The sequence below is a fragment of the Bombus huntii genome, chromosome 1, assembly GCF_024542735.1.
Source record: "Bombus huntii isolate Logan2020A chromosome 1, iyBomHunt1.1, whole genome shotgun sequence".
Lineage (NCBI taxonomy): Eukaryota > Metazoa > Arthropoda > Insecta > Hymenoptera > Apidae > Bombus > Bombus huntii.
Genome location: NC_066238.1, coordinates 7,536,728 through 7,561,730, shown reverse-complemented (window position 1 = coordinate 7,561,730; position 25,003 = coordinate 7,536,728). Strand labels below are relative to the sequence as shown.

The 25,003-nt window shown below is 41.4% G+C and overlaps 1 protein-coding gene across 6 annotated transcripts in view; it reads right to left on the bottom strand.

Moving 5' to 3' along the window:
• The window catches only part of LOC126868417 (uncharacterized), a 304,466-nt gene that overhangs the window by 49,868 nt on the left and 229,595 nt on the right, over positions 1-25,003 (bottom strand). For all 6 annotated transcript variants that reach the window (XM_050623833.1, XM_050623847.1, XM_050623840.1 and 3 more), the window contains exon 13: positions 3,032-3,157. In XM_050623833.1, the coding sequence (XP_050479790.1) occupies positions 3,032-3,157 (126 nt within the window). The remainder of the gene's footprint in view (positions 1-3,031; positions 3,158-25,003) is intronic.

Genomic DNA, 25,003 nt, shown 5'->3' with positions numbered 1-25,003 from the left:
AGAACTGGTAGCTCGATCGGTTTCGAATGGTACGCAAGAGCTGCATGACCTAGAGACAGGGCAGGCTTTGAGTGCCTCAGAAGCTAAATTAATTGATTTTTATTGATTTTTTAATTCCATTACACAGGTACAAGTTGCGATGATTTTGTTGATACTTGTGCCCGAAAGTAGACAGTTAAAATTCAAAGAGTACTCATTGCAAATCTGAATATCTCTCTGCTTATTCTTCTTAAGCGCATCTATAAAAAAGAAACTGACCAATACGAAAATGGAAAATGAAACAGGATCTTCGAGCCCGTCAATTCACTAATTTAAATTTGACTTTCACCGAGCGATAACCAAGTTCACGAAGCGCAAAAAGACACCACCGGAGCGGTTGTTGCTCAATTAATCCGACCAGGGAGCGATCGAGGGACAAGCGAGAGATGTATATTCCGAACGAACGAGCAGCACATTAATTAATCATATGGCACCCACTTCAATTATCCGTGTTTCACGTGGTCGTTGCAAGTTGTTGGATCATTATCCAAACTGCCATGGACGTTTTTTTATTGGCCGCGACGGCACAATGACCCCTATCGGCACCCTGCCCACACGGTCCTGTCATAATTGTCAACGACGATCGAGAAAACCGTTTATTTGGGTCGGTGGAACGGAACTGGAACGTATCGCCGATTTATTATTAAGCGATCGGTGCTACATCGCACCGCGTTGCACCGAGCAACCCGATATTTGGAGCGTCCGGTTAATTGCAAGACGTCCAGTTAAAGAGCGTATCAATCGAAATGATCGTAAATTAATTCGACGATAAAGGTACCGGTGGACGTGGACCGGTTCGAGATGTGGATGAAAATAGGACCTCTTCACACGCGGGATCGTCGTCCATTGCGCCACCCCCCGCTGGTCCAGATGCATCTACTTAACATCAGCCAATAAATACGCGTGCACGTATGAAAATTCATTTGGAAAGTTATTTCGTTAATAATCTTGCAAGGGGACGTTGAAAGATAAAAGATAAGTTCCACAGATTACGGTGCTGATAAATATCCTATCACCGAAGAAATAGGTGTTATGTATAGAAACACGTGAGTGTGACCTATTTATTAGATTTTTACATGCGATGAGATTCATTTTTAAATATTAAAACACACACGCGATGGTGTCGTACAAATGACGTATCGCGAGATATCTCGTCCAAGGATACTAAAGGCTTAAACTTATTCTAAGAACTTTACGATTTATCAAAAGTAATAAGAAACTATTGAAAAAAGTTCGAACAGTTCAGTATATAATAGAGGAACTCGTTGCATTCAAGTTTTCAAACGACATACCGTTTCGCCAACGCTACGTTCACCGATAAAAGGTTCGCCGATAAGCGGCGACAGGTCGCCCGAATAGATCATTGCCGTATACCTTTACTTAATTGCGATTCAAGGTTCTCCGGCACTTTTGCGATCGGTTATCGAGAAAATGGGAAACGCAGAAAGCGGAGGTCACGTTGTCGCGTTGGCCTCGTTATCACCGAACGGAAAGCGTCGTCGCCGGACACGGGCATGCACGATCGATTGATAAGACCAGACATTGCAATCCACTCAGGTTTGCGCCGGCTAATCGACTCTCCGTGAATACGTTTCTAATTGCGAAAGTTACTGGCAAGGCGCTTTCGCGTCTTCGAATTAATGGCCGCGATTCGATCTGACCATTACGGGGCGCAAATGAGATTCCAACCATTTAAACAATCCCCTCGAGTCACGGTAGAAAAATAATCGCTGCCATTAGCGAGCTCGTGCGCTTCTTAACGTAGTTCAATTTACGCGGCGTTTATCGGTCGGTATTGCAGGAAGATGCTTCGAGTGGGTGACACTAGGCGGCACCACCTTACTAGGAAATCGAGTTACCGATCCTTCATGATCGAGATCTGTTGAACCACAGATGGAAATTTGCTTCCTTAAATCTTATTTAAAGATCTTTCCCATTGTGAATTTCTTTACATTTTGATTCGATATGCGTATGCCTAATATAAGAAAACATATGTTTTTGTGTTAAAAATGTCTTTTATTAAAGAAGTATGTAAAAAAGAATGACATTATCGACGGGATACTTGTCGGTAAAATAGTATAGATCTATAGATCATTCTAACTTTCTTTTTAATGTTTACATCTTTGTTTACTCTCGATCCTTCCTGATATATTCGTTACCCTGCGTTCCATGAATTAGAAAAAAATAGAATAAATATTCCTTTCAAATTGGAACAGGTTCTTACGTCAAAATCACATTCACTAGTGATACGCACAATTACTTAAAGTACATTCGATCCATTTTTTGCAGTTTTCCTGTCCAACGAAATCCGAAAGTCATCGTTACACGTTCATCGGTCTAAATGAAATCCCTATCTTTGATCTGATCTAATCTATGGAACATCTAATATTCATATTACGCCTTCCTTTAAAGCCGAAGCTAATACACTTCCTTGTATCCTTTTATTGTTTCTTTTTTCTTTTTTTTTTTTTTTTTTTTTTGTTAAACGAAACACGTGTACCTTTTCTCCGATTGATTTGACCAGTAGCAAAGGAGGAAGTTTGCGAAACTGGCGGTGATATTTGCAACCGGCCACAAAGAAGCCTTTTATTATCTTTCAGTCATTTCGGCCGACTCTCCTCGGGATTTCTTCGGTATCGAACCGTGACGAAAGACTCGATGAGACGTGAAAAAAGTGAAATCTCGGGACATATATGGGCCGATCTTGACTTGCTTTCGATCCCATTATTTGAAACAGTTAGCGTAGCGCTCAAGTCGAAGCTTTCGTAGATATATACTCAGACTTTCGCTTATGTTCCAAAATTACAATTCTAACTTCCATCTCGCTTGATCAGTTTATTAATCAGTTAATTAAAGTACTGAATTTTCAATCTTATCTTTAATGATTCTAACAATCTTTTTTCCCCTTTTTCAGTATTTTTCGACCGATTTATGTATCCTATCTATCATCAAAATAATGAAGAGGTGTATTCGTGCATTCTAGGGTACTCACCATCGACGTGAAGTAGAACTTCTCGAATTCTCTCTCGTGAAGTCGCGCCGCTGATAGATTGGTCGCAGAATGTTGCGCGTGTTTCGATAGTACGTCGTCGCCTTTCTTGCAGAACCAGGATAGTACCTGTAATAATACAATGTTATTAATAAAATGGACAAATTGTTTATCATCGACCGGTATCGATTGAATTACTTTTCTTTTCGATCTTTTAGAAAGTAGAAAACTAAAAATCACCTCCTGCTTTAAAACTTTTGCGTAAAACTTGAAACCACAGTACCAACAGTTTTGTTGTAATCGCTAAATATTTCAACGTAACACAGTGAGTAACACAGGCGCGCGATAAACTTCAAATCAAAACTCATGACTGGCATCGTCAAAGTTTCTCCAAGCGCAATATTTGCTACCTTCTAGCACGTAACTGGAGAATTTAACGCGGCAGGACAGTGAGTAATTAACGTCTGCCTGGATTCGTTAAATAATTAAGAACGATCGTGGCTGTTCCGTGCTCGACGGCGGAGGTCTGGTTATTTATGAACGTCATAGTACACCTCGAGTGAAACGTTTGAACACACGACACGCTAGTCTGTTTTACGTGCTCCTGCGTTCTTCCAATAAATACACATCTCGTACCAAATTCGAGTAATTTATTAGCGAGACGAGAGAAAGGAAGATTCACCCATTTTGACGTTTTCATTTTATTGTACGATTTTTTTTCTTATTCCAGGCATTTACGTAACGACGACGGATGAAAAGTCGGTGATGATCGCGAATAAGTTTTCTAAACACTTTAGAATCTGTTAATAACGTAACCCCACTCGTTTGCATAAAGTTTGCATAAAGAAAATAAAATGCAGTAGACGCAAAATATTACCAAAATTCCATGCAGTACGCAATCTGTTGTACATGATTAACCGAATAGACAGTCTTCTCACTAACCAGAAGAGATCTGATTTTCGCTTCGTCATCCCATCAATGCGCCAGCTGTTATTCTACTTACACTCTATCCTCGACACCTTGCAAAGCTCATAATTATTTCCTATTCTGTTGGAAAGGAAAAAACGAAAATCAAAGAGCAGAGAAGCAACGCAACATCTTCTCTTCGCAACTCGACCAAACAAAACTTTATCGATTCGATTTTCCAGCACGGAAAATCAGTTTCTTGGTGATAGATCAGATTCACCTGCCGAGCACGCGTTATCCCCGGGGCAACAGCTCGGTACGGGTATCCGCGTGCTCTTTTAGCCGATAATTAGATCGCTGGTACGGGCGTGTCACGCGTGATTAATGATTCGTCGTTGCGGTTGGACGTGGCGGCGAGCGAAAAGTCCGCGAGAATAATTAACGGGAACAGCTGGAAGAGAGAATGTGCCGATCGAGTACGAAGAGCATGTGGAAGGAGGAGTGCGAGATCGTCCTCGCGATTATCATCGTCGTTGTCGACGTCGAGGAGCTCGAACGAAGGAAGCCAGCTAGTTTGTCCGTGGAAGGACCACAAAACGTGTCAGATCACGAGCAAAGTTTGGTTTTTCGGGTCACTGGGCCGCGTTAGGCGGGCGACGATCGGACAGAGGCGTGGACGCGCGAGAGGAACGCCGCGAGTGGGATTAATTCGCCGAGATTTGGCTGGTCGTTTGAAAAAGTGTGCCGGTAATTGCGACCGACCGGCTGAAGGATGGTTACCCACAGATGGATCATGGAGGAGCGAGGGACGAGGATCGAGTAGAAAGTAACGAACGAGAATGTTAGCGACTACTGCAGGTCCCGATGCTTTTGGATTTCTTGATTTATGAACCAGGTTTAAGATACTCGTGATCGAGGAAATTTCGTGATCTTACAGCTATATACTTAATGGTATTGTCGTTAATAAAAATTGGAGGAGTATAGATGTTCTTGTAACTTCGTTGCGTAAGTTTAATGGATCTTTCTATATGGATATCGTAATATTCTAGCGTGACAACGTACGTCCGTAAGTCACTTGCTACAATTACGATACAGATGAAACTTGAACTATGCTATACTATATTTCAAGCCTACAAACCTATTCTCATAAACCATTATATTTAAAATCGACAAGTCTAATAAGTTACACGAATATAGACACGGATCTTGAAGCAGACCAAAACAATTCACAGTGGAAAACTTACAACATTTCAGGAAACCAAACTTAAGCAAAAATTTCTTAACCTATGTCCCTTACGGACAAACAATATCCAAGCAACCTATCAGATCCAAGAAACATAAATTCCCGTTTCCATTCACCGCCAATAAAATAATCTTCGACTTCTAGCTATTCTTTGACCAGTCGATAGCTTGAAGCTATGAAACCGAGTCTCGCAGAAACGAACACTTTGTCCCATCCTTTTAAGGATTAAGCGGAAACTTCTTGGATCATAAGCGCGCAGGTTATGCGGGTTACTGGGCCGCGAAATGCGATGAAACTGCGACGATGGAAGCGCGTGCAGGTGCAAGCGTGTGCAAACGACGTGCGCGTTATCGCGCGGTCACGTCGTGCCGTGTAAACACACGGCTGACAGGTATTTAGATTCGAGCGTGGCGCGCGTCGCTTCCGCCTGCGTCGCATCTTCTCACGAGAATGGACGATCCTATCGTCAGCGAGGAATGCCCGATAACGCGCCGTCATGAATTAATATGGACACCTTCTGCACGCTACAGGCATCCTGCGAAAGTTGTCTTCCACGCGAAATCACGGGGTCGTGATCTGCTGGCGATCCGCGTCTCGGATCGTGCGTATTCGCGTGGGTGTTGGATGTTTGAGAATACGACGGATGGGTGGAAGAGGGTGTAAGTGAGAGGAACGTGCGAAATTGCTGTTTCTGGTGGATAACGGCGGATTATGAATTTTGATATCTTCGTGAACGTAAACGAGCCTCTCACAAACCAATTGAATAAACTTCGCTTTTTGGTGATTTTTTAATCTCGTTACATAAATACTGACACGATCGATGTTTCATTTCCAAGAAACAGTTCAGTTAAAAGTCAATAATTCGACGATAGATAACGCAAAGATATATTGGTTAAGTGAATTTGCTGAAATTGCTGACGCACCGTGTGCATCGTATAATGTCTACTCAATGCAATCAGTGACGCATCATATGCGTCACGTGAAGGAATTCGTGTTATCATTATCAGACAGTACCGAAGAAACTGGTCAGAGAAATAGGATCACGCAGAAATAGTATTGCAGAAAATATTGTATGAAATTACAAAGTGGTGTTGGTTTTAAGATAAAAAAGTAATGCACAGTAATGGAAGCTATCAAGATTTCAAAATATCTATTCACAGGGATGAACCTCTAGTTGCAGATCGATTTCAAATAAGTTAATGACTAAACGATCCAGTCCATAAACTTTTTCGCTGGTCCGAATATATTCGTCTGTGTCTAACAAGAATACGTTCTCGGTTCTTTTATATGAAGCGCTCTATATGAAGCGCTCATTGTCAAGATCACACCGATAAGTTTTATAGCAAGCACATAGTTTCCTAAATAGAATACGTTCCACATAGCGACCGAAGCGGTCTTTGTTACCAAGCTGAATGAAGACCTTCTTCGATGCACCTTTCCCGAAACGCGCGTTTTACGATGCCGCCTCATTTGGCTGTTGGGGCGAGCCTCGTTTTATCGTCCCACATTCGTGGCGTGGACGAGATGGAAAGGACGTCGAACCAGGAACATGATCGCTTAGCTCGGAGACCCATCGAGACCCAAATTTTTATCATCGACCCTAGGGTGCTCGTGTTCATCTCCCTTTCATCCTCATTCGGGGTGCTCAGTGGGTTTACGGGCCAGGATCCTCGCTTTCGACGATAATTTTATGACCCCTATGGAGTTTCTGTTATAGGGATGATTGCTGGTTTCGTTAAGGGCTTTGAAATAGGGCTGATCTTATAAAAGATAAATGGGATAGGGGAAAGAATGAGAATCGATGTCTGATTACATAGTGCAATTAGTTTTGTTTATATAATTGGACAATAGGTTCGTGCATTTTCAATTGCGCGTGGCATACCACGTCGTACCTCTAGTGAATCAGCATTTTGACTTCGTAGCGTGAGTTATACGAAGCTTTCATTATAGAAGATGATTCTTGGTTGTTCGAACGTGCTGTTGTATCGTTCAAAATACGTAATAATTAATACATAATATATCGTGTATAGGAAAGTACTGAGAAAATGAGTAAAAAAACGCAAACAGATTTTTCATTTTAATCTTTCCAAGGCACAAACACCGACTGGATCTGTAGGTAGGACTGGGATCGGTAACTAAAGCAACCGTGCCCAGAGGTGGAACATGGATCAATAGCATGAGATGGGTCACCCACGCGAGAATCGGTGGCTCCCTGTCGCTGAAAGTTCGCTGGATTCTCGCATCGATAGTCGCATCAATCGGTCTATCGGTCAGCCCGATGTCAGGCGAGATTAGCGCAGGCTAACGTTTATTTACACGAAGCTACGGCGTGTAAGTATACGGAGGATTAATGGCGGATACATTAAAGCGCATCTCTCGCTTCTATAACGCGTATTTATAGGTATCTCAACACTGACGTTACGTTACCTTGTCTCTGTAACTCGGGAACAGTCTCTATGATCGAGTCTCTATGATTAAACAGATAACTGTAGAACAGTCTGGCACGTCTATTGTATCGATAAAATCGATTCGTAATTTAATTATACAAGTTTCGCTGATCAATATTCAGGCAAAGTGGCTACAAAGGATCGTGTCATAACACTTTCAGAGAGAAATGCAAAACAGTGGGAGTTCCCGTATTGATTATGCATGGACGCCTACGAAAAGTATCGATGAACGAGTTTTAATCGATTCCCTGTGACGAGAATGTCTACTAAGTCAGGCAACCTACAAGAAACTTGAATGTACGAACGCTTTATCAAGTTACAATGACGCAAATGGCTGACAGGGAAATTCAACAAGGAATTTAAGATACATTAAAGACAAGGCATCGTGTTATCACTACATACTTCGCACAACACGGAAAGGTACAAAAAAAGTTCAGCCAAGAAAAGAGAACAGCAGAGTTTCGATTACACAACGCAAAAAAAACCTGCTCGCAATTATACCGAAATTTCGACGTAGAAAGCAAAGTACAGAGCGTGTTATTTTCCTCAGCTACATGTAACACGTCCGAAAAACACGTTGCATAACGTCGAATTCAAGGAAACGAACGAAAGTTCGCTGTAGAAGACTATGGTCGTGGTTTTGGGTCGAAAATTGACGACACCGTGAGAGAGAAGAGCGATCCAGCATGCGACGAGCGAATAGTAGCCATTAGTCTCCGGGACAAGTGCTCGTTCTCGATGGAACAATTACTCGGGCCTTTAACAGGCTGTAAAATAGTGCTTCTCTGCGCGAAACGCAAAAAAAAAAAGGAGATGGAGAGAGAGAAAAAATGAGGAAGCTACGTCGAAATTCAGCCGGGCGCGTTTTATTGCTTCGTTCGGCCGCCGACGATGAGATTCGGTAAGTATGCCGTAGCCGCAATCAACGTCTTCAATGAGTAATCGCACAGCCCAGAGGCTCATTCTCGTTCTCGTTGGCGATCGAGAAAGAGAGGCGGACGACATTCGTCTCGATCCTTCTGAATGGACTTGGCCGATCGCCCGTAGGAGAGAAACAATTTTGTACACGGACGAGGATCATTTCTCTCGATGTTTTTGAACGGTTAAAGTTACGCGTGGTAATGTATACGACACGCGTGGTACGCTAATGTCGTTCGAAGGAGCATCCAATTAGTCTCGAGTAATGTTAATGGTGGGTGACCGACGAATCTGTGGAGCGCTCTAGATTGGGTGCACTCGTGAAGATAGCTGCTCTTGTTGCTCTTGTTGTGAGAAATGCGAGAGTATCATGATGGACATTTGTTAATATTTACGTTTGCTAATGAGCATATATGGTACAAACGATAGTCCTTTTTTAGGCATCGAAGGTTTGCTACTACGCGTTAAGGAAATAACGGACTCAGAGGAATTGCGATGACATTTAGACACACTTTAAAATTGTAGTATTTCAAGTTTCTATTTCTTTACGATATAGACATGTTTCTGACATTATTCGACGCTGAACGATTCAGATACCCTGACTTCCTATCTCACATTTTATGATCGCTCTAAAATTATCTACATATATCGCACTGAACAGGTAGTACGAGAATACACCAGGAATTAAGCAGAACCGTGGAGGAGTATTTTGGTGCACGACTACTTTGCATACAATGGCCCATAATTCTCTGTCTATGAATTCTAATAAATAATCAAATCTGCAAAGACCCGGTATAAGATTGACGGTGATTTATCTTTCGCGAAAGGCTCGTGGCTGAAAATCCTGTGACAGACAAGCGACTGCGGACGCGTTTTTTTGTGGCGCAACACGTTCGAACAGAGGACTAGCCAGATATTATACGACGATTTCATAAATTATGTAAGCGCTCTGGTATGCCCAACACGGCAGCTCATAAATTACCCGCGATCAATGTACCGGCTGATTTTTATCAGGCAACAAGTATGCAGCTTGGTGATTTAAATGCAGCGTTACGCGAGCACCAGACCGATACTCCAAACGCGCTAACGAATCGGGTCGATTGATAACAATCGATTGACCTACGTATCCGCGTCAACGAATTACTTCAATCACCGTTATCCACCTTATGCCTAACACAATTCATTCCTGTGAAATAATCCTCCGTGATATGTGTTCGTGAAATCTCTCCGTGTGATCCCTTTTCTCTATCTTCCTCTCTATTCAACGATCTGTTATTAAATAATACAGCCACATATTCACTTACTTTCTCACCTAAGCAGTTCTCAAAATTTCTCAACATCCTATATACCTCGTCCTTTTATAATTTTTCTCATTTTATCGGACATTTTAAACGACGATTGCTTAAAAAATCTTGCATCGTCGTATAAATAATAGAAATTAATAATGATAGTAATAGTTGGTTTTGCATCTCAGTACACGCTCCGTATAAGTGCGTTAATCAGATTTTGGACTTTTTGAAGCCATTATTACGACGAATTCTTAAGAATCGAACAGAGACTGTTCGTTTACAGGCCGAGCGAATTCTCGAGTATCGTTTGTAAATTTATATCAAAGCAGACTAGCTATTTCAGCTAACATCGGTTAATTTCTGTTCCTTATTTCAAATAAATATTAAATTGACATGTGTATAGATCTTAATAAATTCCTATTATTCCTGTATCCTTAAAATTGCTATTCGATATATTTATACCAATATTTATAGCAGGACTAGGTACATTCCAACGTCCACAAGCCTAGAAAGAGCATCCAGACTATTAATATTCCGTGGAATCTGATTGCAAACGGTGGTCTGATTAGTTGCCTTGCTCGAGTCAGATCGCGATTAAACAAAATGAAAACGAGCCACGAAGGGAGGCGGGAGAACCACGAGGGAATAGAGAAAGAGATAGCGGCGCTAGAAGCGCGCCAGGTAATGAGGATACAATTTACTTCTAATAAGAAGATACGCGTCATATTTTATGAGAGTAGCAGTCGCTTCCGCGCCATGTATGGCGACCAGTTCGCGTTAAAGCTACTTGCGAGCGCGCCAGCCCATTAACAGGCGCGAATGTCTTAACGAGAGACACTACGAGCGAAACGAAATCCGTTGGATATCGCACCCTTATCCTTTGCAACCCTCTCACACGCGGACAGCACAATGAAATTCACCGTATAAAATACCGTAGCTTAGTCGCGCGGGTTTTACGCTGCCGGCTCGCGGAATGATCATACGCACACACGGTAGGCGTTCACTAGCTTGTAAATCCTCCCGTGAAATTAACGAGCCTCCACCGATTGCCGCGCGTCGGTGTACCGCACCGCCATGATATTTTTTCAGTGCCTCTTGTCATTTCTGAGGTCGTTCCGATGTTTAAACGGTTGTTCGGGATCCGAGATTTGTGGATGTGTGGCACTGGGCTTGATTTTACGGATGCCTCAAGCTTGTTGAGAACGTAAGGTGGAATTTTTTGGAACGTGGAATGTGCGTGCTTTACGTTTCGTCTTCTTCCTTTTTGGCACGAAAGTGGCGATTCTTCTTATTGCGAAAAGATATACGACCGATCCTTCGAATGCTTGGAACGCGTGTTTAAGAATAGCCGCAACTACCGTATTCTATGCATAAGAGTGAATTGGAAAGATGGAAAGATTTTTTAATAATTAAGTACACAAGGAATTTTCAAGCTTGACATTTTTCTGAAAAGCTCGTTGTCGAACGAAGGAACTTTATCCTCCTTTCTCGACTTACTCTTGTCCAGAATGTAATCTTCTGGGTGGAAGTACCACTCATTCAGAAATGTCTTTTATATTTACAAGAATCGCAATAAACGAAACGCGTTACAAAGTAACTTGTAACCAGCGATCATAAAGACGTAGGGAAAAAAAGATATCGGCCGTTAAGAGGATCCATATAATCCGAGTCTCGTACAAATCTTGGATAACACTACCGTGGATCGTCAACCTAAATCATACTTCTTAACCAGCGATAATTGTCAAAGCGGCGAGAGCAAAAAGGTGGGCCACTTACGAGGCATCGTCGGTGGATTTACATGAAAGAAAGCCACGAAAGGATGGGAAAAGGAAAGGTTGGAAGTGAAGAAGGAGCCCACGGAAATTGCAACCGAATCAATTTGATCGCGAGTCGTTTGTATCAGGCCCAGAGTCTATTTCAACTCTAATCGCGGTTCCCTCCTCTAATGACAGTGAACACCGACGTGGCGCGTTCCTCCGTGTGTAAGTCGCGAGCGTGTTCAGCCACGGTTGCCTACCGTACTGTCGGTTAAGGTGATTCAAAGTGAGGAGAGCTGCTTTCAGTGAAGTAGACGGCAACTGATTACGCAGTTTCGAGGAAGAGAGCCGACGACTGGGTGTATCGTATATGGAAGGAAGGGTTCTCCGCTGGGACTCGAGATTATAGTTATTACTGTAATAAAGATACACGGTTTGTTTGCTCTCGAACGCGAAGGAAAAGGGGGCTTCTCATCCTCGGCAACGCTCGCCGAGAGGAATGCCGCGATTCATTCGGTCGGCTCGCGGGAATACAACCGTCCCCGACGTGTAATAAAATGTTTACACTGGCTAAACGGTTCCCTCGATTCCTGTACCATCTTACATGCGACCGCGTTTTTTACTACCTACTTTTCCTGCATTTACCTCTTCTTATATAAATTCTTTTTTCTCTTCTTCTTGCCACGGACACAGATAATTCTAAACAATGACATACTTTTTAGGCTGAGAAAGGCACTTGCCAGTTTTTACGCTTGTTCGAATCACGAGCTTACGGATTGTTAATTAATTCCGATTCTCCAGATTCAAATGCGAAATTAATCTAGGTAATCGAATCTAGAGGGTGGGAATTAATTACCGATGGAATTGCGAGAGGATATTAATTAATTGCAAAAGGATACATTGAGAAGATTACAAGAGTTTGCAGCGATTAATAATTTCTCGAAGCTACTTAATTTACTTAGTTGCTGCAAACATCCGTATCGTAAATTGACCCTTGTAAAGCTCGTTATTTAAAATAAAAGTATTATGGCTGAAGCTTTCCTATTTCCTTGATACTCCATGCAATACTTGTGTAGTTGGGATAGTAGTAATCGCTAACGAAAGATTCATCGACACCCTTGAAAAACTATCGAAGGTAGAAACGTGACAGAAGAGGGGCGGGGAACGGGGCAGGAGCTATTTCTTTCGGATGATCGTTGTCCTCTCGCGGATACGTGATTCTTCCGTGGCGAACACGGTTCTGCTTTTAGCACAGTGCCAGGTGAGAGTGCATTTTATGGACAATTAACGATCGTTCCCACGGGAACACTTTGTAGGGGATACTCGGTTTCGTCGATCCTGCGTTCCCGCTGATAAACGGATCGAACGTGACCAATTAAAGGACGCCTTGTACGAGATCAGTTTTCGTTTCGCCGTGCGCCGCGGACTTTCGAACGCAGTTTCACTCTCGAAAAACGGGTACGTTCGTGATCTCTTCGCATCCCATTTGTCGTGTCGCGAATCCCCGTTTCCTCTCGAAGTAGAATCGTTAGAGAATAATCGTTAGAATTAATTCTATTAATCACCTACTAAGTTTTGGTCATTTATAATTGTATTTCTTTCTTAATACAAGTTCAGTTAGTCGATCGAATATACGTAGAAAAAATGTAACATTTCAATCCTTCGTAGGAAAAATGTATTGTTGACGATTCGAACGAAGTTTCCATCTCGAATTTCTTCCACATGAATTTTTATTCTTATTGGAAAGAGTTTCAAGTATTCGATTTAACGTATGATTGTATAATACAGTAGAAACATTGTTAGGCATCGTAGAATCGTTCTCGAATTTTTTGATAATCTAATATGATAAAATGGCTAGGCTTGAACATAAATATCGTGGAAAAATATCCTTCCTACAACATCTTAATCACACAACGAAACCTAACCAAACTAAACGTATCTTCGAAACCGCATTCTTTAAAACGGGACCTCAATTTCAACTCTCTTATTTCCACTTCTCCAAAATTTCTTAAGTACATATACACTGTAACCGAAAAAAACCAGGTTGAAGAAGCAATTTCAAGAAATGTGTCGTACAGTGAGATACGTAGTTGTTTCACCAATCTCTACTACCCCCGATAAGATAAGACTCGCGACAGAACCACTTAACGTGACAAGCACTTTCAAACAGCGATGCACGCGCCTAATTACGCGCGAAGGAACGCGCGTTTATATGCTATCTGCGTTTCCTAGTTACGGTCGATAAAGAGGGCATTGTTCGAATCGTAGCACGATGTTCGTCGGATGAAATTAGTCTGGCCCTCGCGTGCTTCTTTAATTATCCGGCTGTTCCACGAGAATTCGTGGGGATTCTCATGGGAAACAAAAGCAGAGGCGACAGACGCACGAGAAGCCTCTAAACAGTGGCGATCGCGTTTTAATTACGCGACGCTTCATCGTAAAACTATAGGGGGGAGAATTCGCAATTCGATGAATATAGAATAAGGTGCTCAGAACGTGTAGACGACTTTTTTTGGATAAGAGTAGATTTTTTTATTTATATCGGACGAATATTTATTTTGGACATACGATTGTCGTGTAAAATTAGCTATTTAATATAAAGAAATTCAGTTACAGATTGAAGTTAAAATATGTCAACTGTACAATACAAATATGCTCTAAACCGGATTAAAATTTGTATTCGATAAAAAAAATACTGATTCAGCGGATGTGATGGATCCCGGAATATTTATTTTAGATATAGAATTGCTGGACGAAATTGGACATCAAAATGTTTTAGTATTTCGATTTAAAATATTTTCTAAGAAAATAATATTATCATATGAATTTAACTGGAGGATCTCGATCACGACTTGGCCGAATATTATTTTATGCTAAGTATCTACGATTCTGTCGTGTTTAGTCTACATCCGAGGAGTGTTGTAACAAGACAGCTATGTTATTACGAAACAAATGAAATCAGCCACGTGGAAGTTTTCACCTAGGAAAACCAATGCATGGTTACGTCTTCCCTGAATTAAAATATAGAGAAATCGACATCTTCTCACGAGAATCAGCCATTTCCCCGTTTCTCACACGCGATCCATCCTTGCTATTTCGCTACTACATAAACATCGACTTGACCATCGTACCACTCCAATCGCATTTGAATTCCATCCAAGCGACATCACCCACACCGATCGTCCCAGTCATCTCCTATCTTCTCCGGACAAAGGACACCATATACATAGTTCATCAGCCAAAAATCAAGCAAAACAAGCTCAATCCCTGAGGATTTATCCACGTGGTCGTGGGAACGGTCGGGACAGACACGATCGTGGCGCGTGGGGAACGACGTTTCCGGTCCTGGCTCGTTCGCAGAATCGGTCGCGTCGTCGAACAGCTTCGCGCGTCACTTCGTCGCCGTTGAATTATGGCCGCGACCGGGCGCAGTATAATTCGTCGAGCGTATAATATATTGCGAAAATCAAACACGTCTGACAGCCGGCTGGCTAGACAAAAGGCGCCATTGGCGAAACGTAAATCACCTTAGGAGGTGAGTCTCCTCGGGACGACGCTTCGGGGTCACATGCTGCCACCTTTCTCCCCACCCTCGTTCCTCCCCTTCTTTGCCATCGTGTCTCCCCTTTCGTCGCTCGGGTGGCTGTTGGTCCGGTACCCTGGACTTCGCGCAGCCTCCTTAAGAGGACCACACAGCGTGGTCTCGAACATGCCGAGCCATGGAAGCCCTCTGCGAGTCACCGTAGGACGTCGCGTACAAGTGTTTACGGACCGGTCTCTTCTCTCTCGTTCGAGGCCGATTTTGAGTACCTGCTAGCTACTTGCTGCTCCGAGCGCCGCGATCGTTATCTCCATCAGATTCGTGAACCACCCCTTCCACACCTGACTCTTTACCCTCCGGCTCTGGCACGCTTTTTGGTTTTACTTTCGTTGATCGAAAGGGGGGTACTGGGTAACAGGGTTGGAGAAAGGTGAATACACGAAAGGGTCTGCACGTAGACTATGGAAACGTGGAATGGTTTCATGGTGTGGGGTGAAGTGAGATCGATGTAAATTTTGTATTACGACGGGCAGACTGTTTATGTGTCTACGACATAATTTAAAGACATAAAATAAAAATTTTAGTTCTTTGCTTGTAAAAAAATATGAAATTTTTGAACAGCTGTTTATAACATTTGAAAATACTTTGTAAGATATGGTTGAATGATATTGAAACATTAAACTCTGACTTCAAAGAATTATTTCATAGTAAGACGTCGATTTGGAAGAATAGTAAGCTGCTCTCATAAGGTGTGAGTGTCAGTAAGAGAGTACCTTTGCTCTCATTTATACATAAGTATATCATCTAGGTTATAAATATGTATCAACTCTCCTGTTCTTTAAATAGATGCGCATAAATGCATAATATTAACAGCGCGGTCGACAACGTCTAAAATTTTATTCAATGTTGCCCTTTGTTTTCGCACCTGGTATCAACATACGTAACATACCAGGTATATCTTAGCTAAAATTAATGAATGGAATAGCTAGAGCCTACCTCTCAACGAACATCCACCTCCACTATCCGTAAGCACGTTCTTCTAACATTCATAGATAAACACGATCTTCATTTACTAAATACAATCAACATAAAGATAATCGACAATCTTACCAATTAATCAATCACTAATCAAAATTATTTCTCTTCTCTCGATGCGGAAATTCTCGCACCCCGAAAAATAACCTTGTAATTAGACATCCTCTTCATTTCACACATAAGTACGTCACTACGAACAAATAAAACATCCACGATTCACCCCTATTAATTTCTTCTGAATTTTCTTGGTCCAGAAATCGATGTGTCGACGATCGGTTCTTGACGCACAGAACTGTTCGGTTGGTCACGCATGTCGTGCGATCGGTTGATACGTCGCGAGTTCGACAATCGATCACAGATTCGGTAATCGATCACGGGATTGGTAATCGGTCGCGAGCACACACGTAGCCGCGAGATTCAGACGAGAGCGAGACCTCAGAACGATCGGATGCTGCCGGCAGAGAAAGAGTCACTGATGCCCGGTCCGATCGCGCGTCAAGACGTACCTACGCCGCAACAAGCCGCACGCCCCTCCTACTTGGTCATGATACTTGCGCCACATTGCCCACACCTTCCGTTTCCGAAACATCGATTTCGATTTAATGACCGGCCTGTATTTGGACTGGCAAAATGCGAGTAACTACACGTCGATTCGATTCGATTCGATTCGATTCGCAATTATCGCTGTCAGTTGAGATTTTGGGTGCTTACGTCTCGTCAGAAGATTTGAAGTTTTTAGGACAGCAATAATTTTTTATTGATTGTTACGTTGCCAAATTACTACAGTTGCGGAATTACAGCGTTGAATTTGAAAGTGTCAGAATAATTTGGATCGTTTAGAAGAGAAGTTAGAATTCATAATTCATAGGAAAAGTGTGACTCGATAAGATAAAGCAAAGAGTTAAACACGAAACAGTGCCTCGCGTGTCTAATTGGAATAATTTTTCTATAATTCAGAGATTTTCAGGTCAACAGCGCTGCCGAGTCTTTAATTACATTAGAGTACACGGATAATGCGTTGATTCCTGTGTAATTTTCAGTTTCTTTCTAATTGCTTCGGTACCGTTCACGAGAATTTTAACGTCATTTTGATATGTTAATTACCTTCCATGTAATTACAGCTGTAACCAGAAGACACTCGCATCGGCGAGGAAAGCTTCAAAGATTAGTCCCTGCTGACGTAGTCGGGTGTTAGATTTCGAATCACCACTTTTCTTACGGTACACTTATTACCTCAACCATTTATCGACAAATGAGATAGCCGTGATTTGAATTGCAAAACGTTTACATTGCCAGCAGTTCCTTTTTGCTAGTTTATCGTGATAATTATCGTCAGTGGATTTGCATAATTTAGTCGGATCTCATAGTCGAACTAGATTGTTTGACTATATTGCGTATTTGTAACATATTGAAACGTGCAATACCCTTTCCTTTTAGATTTCTTTCTTGTCATTTAAATGTCAAGTAAATACTCCACCATTAAAAATTTGTTCTTCTTATCTGTTTATCCAATTTTATTTAAAATTTTACACCGTTGAAATCCGACGAGTATTAATTTGAATTTATTAATTACGATAAATGTATGTAGTCGAGATTAATTACACGAACACTACTTCGTTCCACCGATATTATTTCGTTCCGGCATTCATGACGGCTCGAGACAGACTGAATGTAACCAAGCTCGTGGCTGTAGGTCGAAGTCTAATTAAGTGCAAATACGTAAACGAAACGGCACGTTAGACATACGTTGGTACATACTGGTAAATTAAGTATCCAGATTAAAACAAAAAATGTATCAATCAAATATCTACATACAATTACATCAGATTACTCACACATCTAAATATTTACATCTAATATACAGGAATAAAGAAACAGCAATGTTGAAGCAATGAAAATGAGTTCAAATGAAACGTATAAATAATATAAATGATTATGTATTATATCTAGCGGAGGGAACGGAATGGAACGAATCGGACAAAAAAGCTCTGGGCTATTGGAGTCGCTCAATAACGATCAATAGCGTATAATTATTTCCAGGATAGAGCGAGAACGTGAAGAAATAAACGATCGAGGAGGTGTATCCTAGCTGGTAGATTAGAAGTTTTCGACGCTGCACAGACGTTCCCGGAGGTAGAGCCATGCCTGTGGCCGCGACTTGCATACTTAATGACACGACTGGCTCCGAAGCTATTTCCTGTAATAAGGATCTTCGTCCGTCCGGCTGAATCTTCACCAATCACGGTACCACGAGATCCAAGAACTCATCATAATTCGCTAAAGTGGCTAATATTCGAGTCTTTGATGAGTTAACAACTTTTCTAACGTATTTAACAGATTCGAAGGTTCTAATTGCAATTGTTCGTTTTACGTCCCGACAGAAACGTTTCAAACGTTTTTCCTTATTCGAGCGAACAAATAACGAGACTCGATGATATAGAGGCTTGTCCTTAATGGTTTTTAAGAATTATGAGTGTGTTACTCGACTGACTTTGTCATTATTCGACGCTTATGTAACTAGATTGTGGTAGTCACTGGAATGAATTGGAATTTACCAGTAATTACTGTATTTCGCACATAGTGGCATAGACGAAGTTTTTAAAGCAACTCTGTTCGTATGTTACAAGTGATTTGATTTATAACGTTCGCTACGTTTTCCTAACCTATACCTGGAAACACCGTGTCTCCTAATTATTTTCGAACACCGTGTAAAAGTAATTTCACAGCATGGTCATGTGCCGCTCACCTCACGAACCGATGGATGAAAAGGAATTGTAAAGAGATCGCCTCGAGGCTAAAATCAATGCTGTTCGATGAACAGGTTGTACTTTGTACATTGAAACACTTTTTTTCGGATCCGTTAAATACCGTGAAACCGAATCGCGACTCTTTTATTAACGAGATCTGGAAATTTCATCTATACATTCGTACGATACAATTGCAGTTTTAAGTCTTTTACAGAAAATTACGTATTTTTGAAAATACAAAATCCGTCGACATTCATTAAACTACAAGATTCTTTTTAAAGTTTCCACCTTCGAACAGTTTAACCGCTTGTCTTAAAAGATCGAATCGCAGGTGTTGAAGTGGTCACCACTTCTAAGAAAACTCTACATCTGGTCTTTTTTAATTTTCTCAAGCACTGAAGCCATCGACAGTGCGTAGACAAAAGACTGCGACGAAGACAAACCAGAAACAGTAGACAGGCGACGTTGGCTTCGGGGTTTTCAGTTATTGGGTAACACAGCTAGCGTGCGGATCTGGACCAGCTCAAATTGTATTCTTACTTATAATTACACTTCTATTTAAATATATTTTCTACCTTACAATTTATCCACGAGTTTCTCTGTTTACACATCGAATAATCTCAACAGCAGGAATTACAATTTAGCGAACGTCGTCGTCGTATTCTGAACAAAATTCAAACTACCTTCGACCTTCCAACTTGTAACTTCTATCTTCAGTTAGAATTTCACACACATCTCGTCTATAAAAAATTCTTCAATCTTCCCAACGAAACACAAATCTCTGTCTCTACCCAATTATCTTCGCCACCGGGTACACCATAAACCACGATATTCGATTATTCTCCGGACGTTCAATTAACAATTCACCCGTCACGCGAGGCGTATCATCATAAATATCACCGGGTATCTATTCATTTATTAGAATGCAATTAATCGGGCCCACGATGTAGGTTACCGCTCGATCGTACCGGGTATATTCGGTCCGGTGTATCGTCGTCGATTTAATTGAATAAGTATGTCGCGCGGAGACACATAACCGCGGATTATCTCCGCTCGCGAATCAGAGAGATACCTGCCGCAGATTGGGACCGAGTACCCATGTGTACACACGCTGTTTCGTCTATAACCGAACACACAGATGCCAGATAGATAAGAGCCGACTGTGGAGAAGAAGCCGGCTCCAACGGAGAGATCAGACGCGATTAGCATCGGTGGAATTCGCCTCGAGATTCCCCGCATCGACTATGCGGCTCGCGCGAAAAATTTGTCACGACGCGTTCCTCGCGTTCTGCACAATGTTTTTAGAGAGTGTGGTTTATCTTGGAATAGTTTCTTGGAAGTTTGGAAAGATAGATTGGGATTGGGTAAGGTACACGAAAAAAATGTTTCCTTGCGATTTTAAGAATTTTGCGATTATTGGTCACTGCTGCATAAATAACTGTGTTCCCATTTTTTATATTCGTCTTTTAAATGTTTTATGGTTTTTGTGTTACCATATTCTCAATGCTTCGCTGTTATTATTTTGTCGATACGATAAAAGTTGTATTTTTTAGAAACTTTAGTTTCATTTGTAATTTCACTTAAAATTCTACATACGGTTTGTCTGTAACGAATCTTCCTTTCGAGTCGAGAATTTAAAATTAGTTGTAAAATATTGTAAAAAATGTCTTGGAATAGCGAGGAAATGTATGCAAATCTCCTGTCAAGAAAAATCAGGCTGCGAAATCGATATAGCGAAACGTGTGAAAAGTACACAAAGGATAGTAGGTAATTAGTGATGCGATGATGAAAATGAACGGTCAGAAAACAATTACACTTCGTATTTACACAACCGTATATCAAGAAGAAAGATTTAATCAGAAGATCCTGACGGTAGACGAGAACACTTGCGGTCAAAGAGTTAAGATAAAGGTAAGAAGATAATTCGAAGATCGAATGTGATGCTCCCAGGAGGTTTCATATTTCAGAATACCACTGATATAGGTTACGTGTTCTATTGTCTCGTATAATACCTATCCTCGAGAGATCCTGTTTTCTAAATTGCTTTACCTCAAAAACGTTTAAAACAGGCCCTGCTGGCTAGTCCAAATGACGAACCACTAAATCCCTTACTGCCTTATACCCTCCCTATATAGTCGTTCCCCTTGGTAATCAAGATATCCCAAAGGAATTTCCTTTTTCGTAAATTCATAATAGGAAAAACGAAACACACGATTATCTTTAGATCTCCTTCAGAATATATCTAACCATTGTTTCAGCTATTATCTAAGCGATGAATATTCTGTTATTCGATGAAAATATAACTATTTTATCTATTATTTATTATTGTTTAATCCGTGCCTTTCGGCTTTGGACGAACTTTCGGTTTTACATCTCTTACATCTAATTCTCTTCTTATATGTCTCGAAAGTATAACTAAATTGGAAGTTTCAAACTTAAAGCTGATCTAAAACGTTTGCACAAATTTAAACGCAAAAGTATCCAAAGAATGGGAAGTCTATAGAATCAATCGTGTGCGAGTATATCCACAAAATAGATATTTTTTACGACAAATACACAAATAAGTACTCGAATACTCGGTTGCTATACTTGGATTAAAACCCAAAGACGATGCAATTAATCACACCTGCTAGGATCGTTTCGACAACATACGCTCGTAATTAACGAGGCGAGTTAGTCGCTTCCGCGGGATCGTTAGCCGCGGTCACGTGACGCGTGAACGCAATCTCGATCGGTTTACAATGTCGTAACCGCACCCTTAGAACGAGTTCCGCGCTTCCACGTGTTCTCTACCGCGAGAGCGACAACAGAGAGGCGGAGAAGGCAGCGAGAAGTGGAGAAAAAGAGCATAAGGGCGTACGAGGTGGAACGATGCACCGACTCGATCAACGTGCGTGTACACGCTGTGCACGCATACGACAATGCTCGAGAGTGCTCGAGTACGCAAGACGATCGCAATTAGCATACCAGAGCGTTCCGGGAACCAGTCGACCGATCCGCGTTCCTTCGGAACGTCAGTGGAACTTGGTGACTCACTCGTTGATATCGGATCTCCAGTGTGAGTTTGATGGTGCGACGTTGGCAATGGCTCGGTAATAGGTGACGATATGGAGAAAATGACGGATGTTTCTGTTTTTAAGAATAAATTGGCTGATGAGTGAATGATAGCTGAACAGAATTTATTGGACAAAAATATATGAAAGCGATCAGCAAAAGAAACTAAGGAAAGACAGTAATCCCTTCTTCTCTACAAATTGCAAAATGATTCATCGACGGCAACCCAAGAAAGTCGTAACTTTCGATCGTCAACCAGTTTTCCCATCGACGATCAAGAATCTGGTTCGATCGCGAGTGCAAGGGTGTCGCAAACGCGTGAAACTCGTGCGACAAAGTCGACTGGGGCCGGTGTACCCGGTGCCAGAGGTTAAGACACGGTAATAAAAGTCACATCGCGATGACTATAGTTGTTCGAGCGAACTAGAGGAACAAAGACAGTGATCGTGTTTCGTAATAGACAAGTCGGGACAGAGGAACAGAGACGCGCGTATAATTTATGCGAGAGGCTTAAGAGTCGTTGCAAAATCAGTTGCAGCCAACGTCTCGTGATTCGACGCGGCTTATCGTCGCGAAGCTGGACAAAGAATCGATCGTGGAGCGGACTCCTGCCGATCGATTGTCACGTAGCCTCGATAACGCCCGATTTTCAGAGAAAGTTCCAGCCTTGCGCTGTATCCTGATTTCCAATGTCCAGATTTAAGTTTCGAATTAGATTAATCGTTTCTCAACCTGATTTCTTTCTTTTTTTCTTTCATCCCTTTCATTTTGAAATTTCATTGACATTGTAATGAAAAGTTACTCACATTCTCATCATAATAGTATTTCGAATCAATATGAAAGTACATACATAAAAGTTACAATTCATTCAATACAAACGTACAGCTAGTGAAAAGAAGCGCAGTCAATAAAAAATTAATACACAACATGAATGATAATCTCAAATGTATATCTACATTATTGTATTCACGCAAAGTTTTTATAAGTGTTCAAATACTTTTGAGAGCCACCATAGTTACTTTCGTTCAACAGTTTTAGAGATAAATGCGATATCCAGTGGAGATCGGGACATTGATAGCTGGCGGATAATATCCAATTCGTTATCTCGAGATTTGTTTAATGACTTGTTCAACGAGTACGATAGAGTTGTTTAATTGTTTGAGTTAAGGTAGAAGGAAATATATAATAGCTGTATATAACATTTCTCACGTCAGAATTATAATTCGCAGTACGAACGTGGCATCGTACCGCAAATGAAGAAGATAAATAGGCAGAAAATTGAAAGAGAAACGAATAATCGAAATTTATCGATATCCAATCTCTCGTTATATTTCGAATCACAAGATGAAACATAGCTTCTGTTCGAGCGAACGACTCTGTCGATGGCAGTCGAAGGATCTTTACAGGGTGTACAATGCAAAACTTCGTAAACAAAAGCAATTTGCTCAAGGATTTCTCCAAAATCTATCCCCTTCCAAACGAATTAAGGATATCGAGATCAATTTCGTCGAAAGCGCTACCACACTCGTATGGATTTCAGACGATTTCCGGGTCAGAAACCGCTAATTCGTGACCAGGAAGATGTGGACGAAGTCATCACACAACCACAATGTTACTTTCACGAAATCATCGGAAAAACCGCAGGGAAGGTGAGCATTTTTCTCATTGAGATTTGTTTCGCAAAGATATTAAAATTCCGCATCCCTTTTAGTTAAATTGAAACGATAAAAATCAACACAGAAGATGATCGTTCCTCGGTTCATAAAATTTTGGATTGGTTACAATGTCTTCCCTAATTATAGAGTAAGCTTAATCACAGAGCTCTTTCAATGAAGAAACGGAAAAAAAGAAACAATCAAAATTCCTCCATACGAAGTTTAAAATCACCTAAAAAAAAAAAAAAAAAAAAGGAAGGTGGGAGACGAAACGTTCGCTGGAGTGTAACCCAACATTTAACGTCATTCATCGTCGATTCGTCCCAGTCTGTTGTCGGCTGGGCTGCAGGGAATTTGAATACGAGAGCAGGGCATCGTAGAAGGCGGCAGGCTGGCTGTTTCGTCGTTTTCTCTCGACGCGGTGAAACAGGTTGCCCGGTACACGACACCTGCTCCCAGACCTGAAAATTCTTTCGCGGGGACTCAGCCCGCTTATCGAGTTTGCTCATCTCCAATCAAGCCCGACCGAATAATCTCGCCGATATTTCGCCGACATTAAGCCGCCATTCCAACGCGCGATCCACCGTGTTCCTCGCATATTTTAGCGGCACGCGGCCGAAATATGTGGGAATTAAAACGAAAAATCGGACGATGACATGTCGGCATTCTTCACATCATGTTCTATAGATACCTTGTATCAAGCATTAACTTTAGGATATAATATTAAGAGAACGCGATACTTCTTTGAGAATTTGAAGCAATTTAGACGATTGAAATATTAGGAATTTTCAGTTTTCATTTTTCATGATTACTAATGGAAATCTTCGAACAATTGGTTACAAAGTTTCAGAGAGAATTTTCTCTCTACGAAAGATAAGCGAAGAAATTAATCTACTATACCAATCCCCATTTTTATTAATTATTTATATCAACCCTTATTTTTAAATTCTCTGTTAATTTTCCATTTTATTAAAATATGCAAATAATCTGTCTACTCTACCCTAAGACAACAAGGTAACATCGAAAACGTCTAGATGAAGATAATATTCGAACTTTGAAAAATTTTGTTCGAACACGCTACGTGTTGTATTCGATCTACATTGCCATTTAAATTCCCCGCTTGAAAATGGAGCATCTTGGAGATGCACCTCTGGAGGTCGAGGCGAATTCTCACAGAAACTGGGCGAGGCGCGGGTCGAGTCGATACTTCATCCTTCGGGACACGTTTGAAAACGATCTTATTCCCCGGGACGGTGGAACGTTTTGCTCGGCGCGATATCAACTGGAGATTATATGTGTACACGGCGTGGCAAAGATTCTGTTAAGATACGAGTGGTTCAGGCCGTGCATCATACAAATATTTACACGGCGTGTACACGTGCG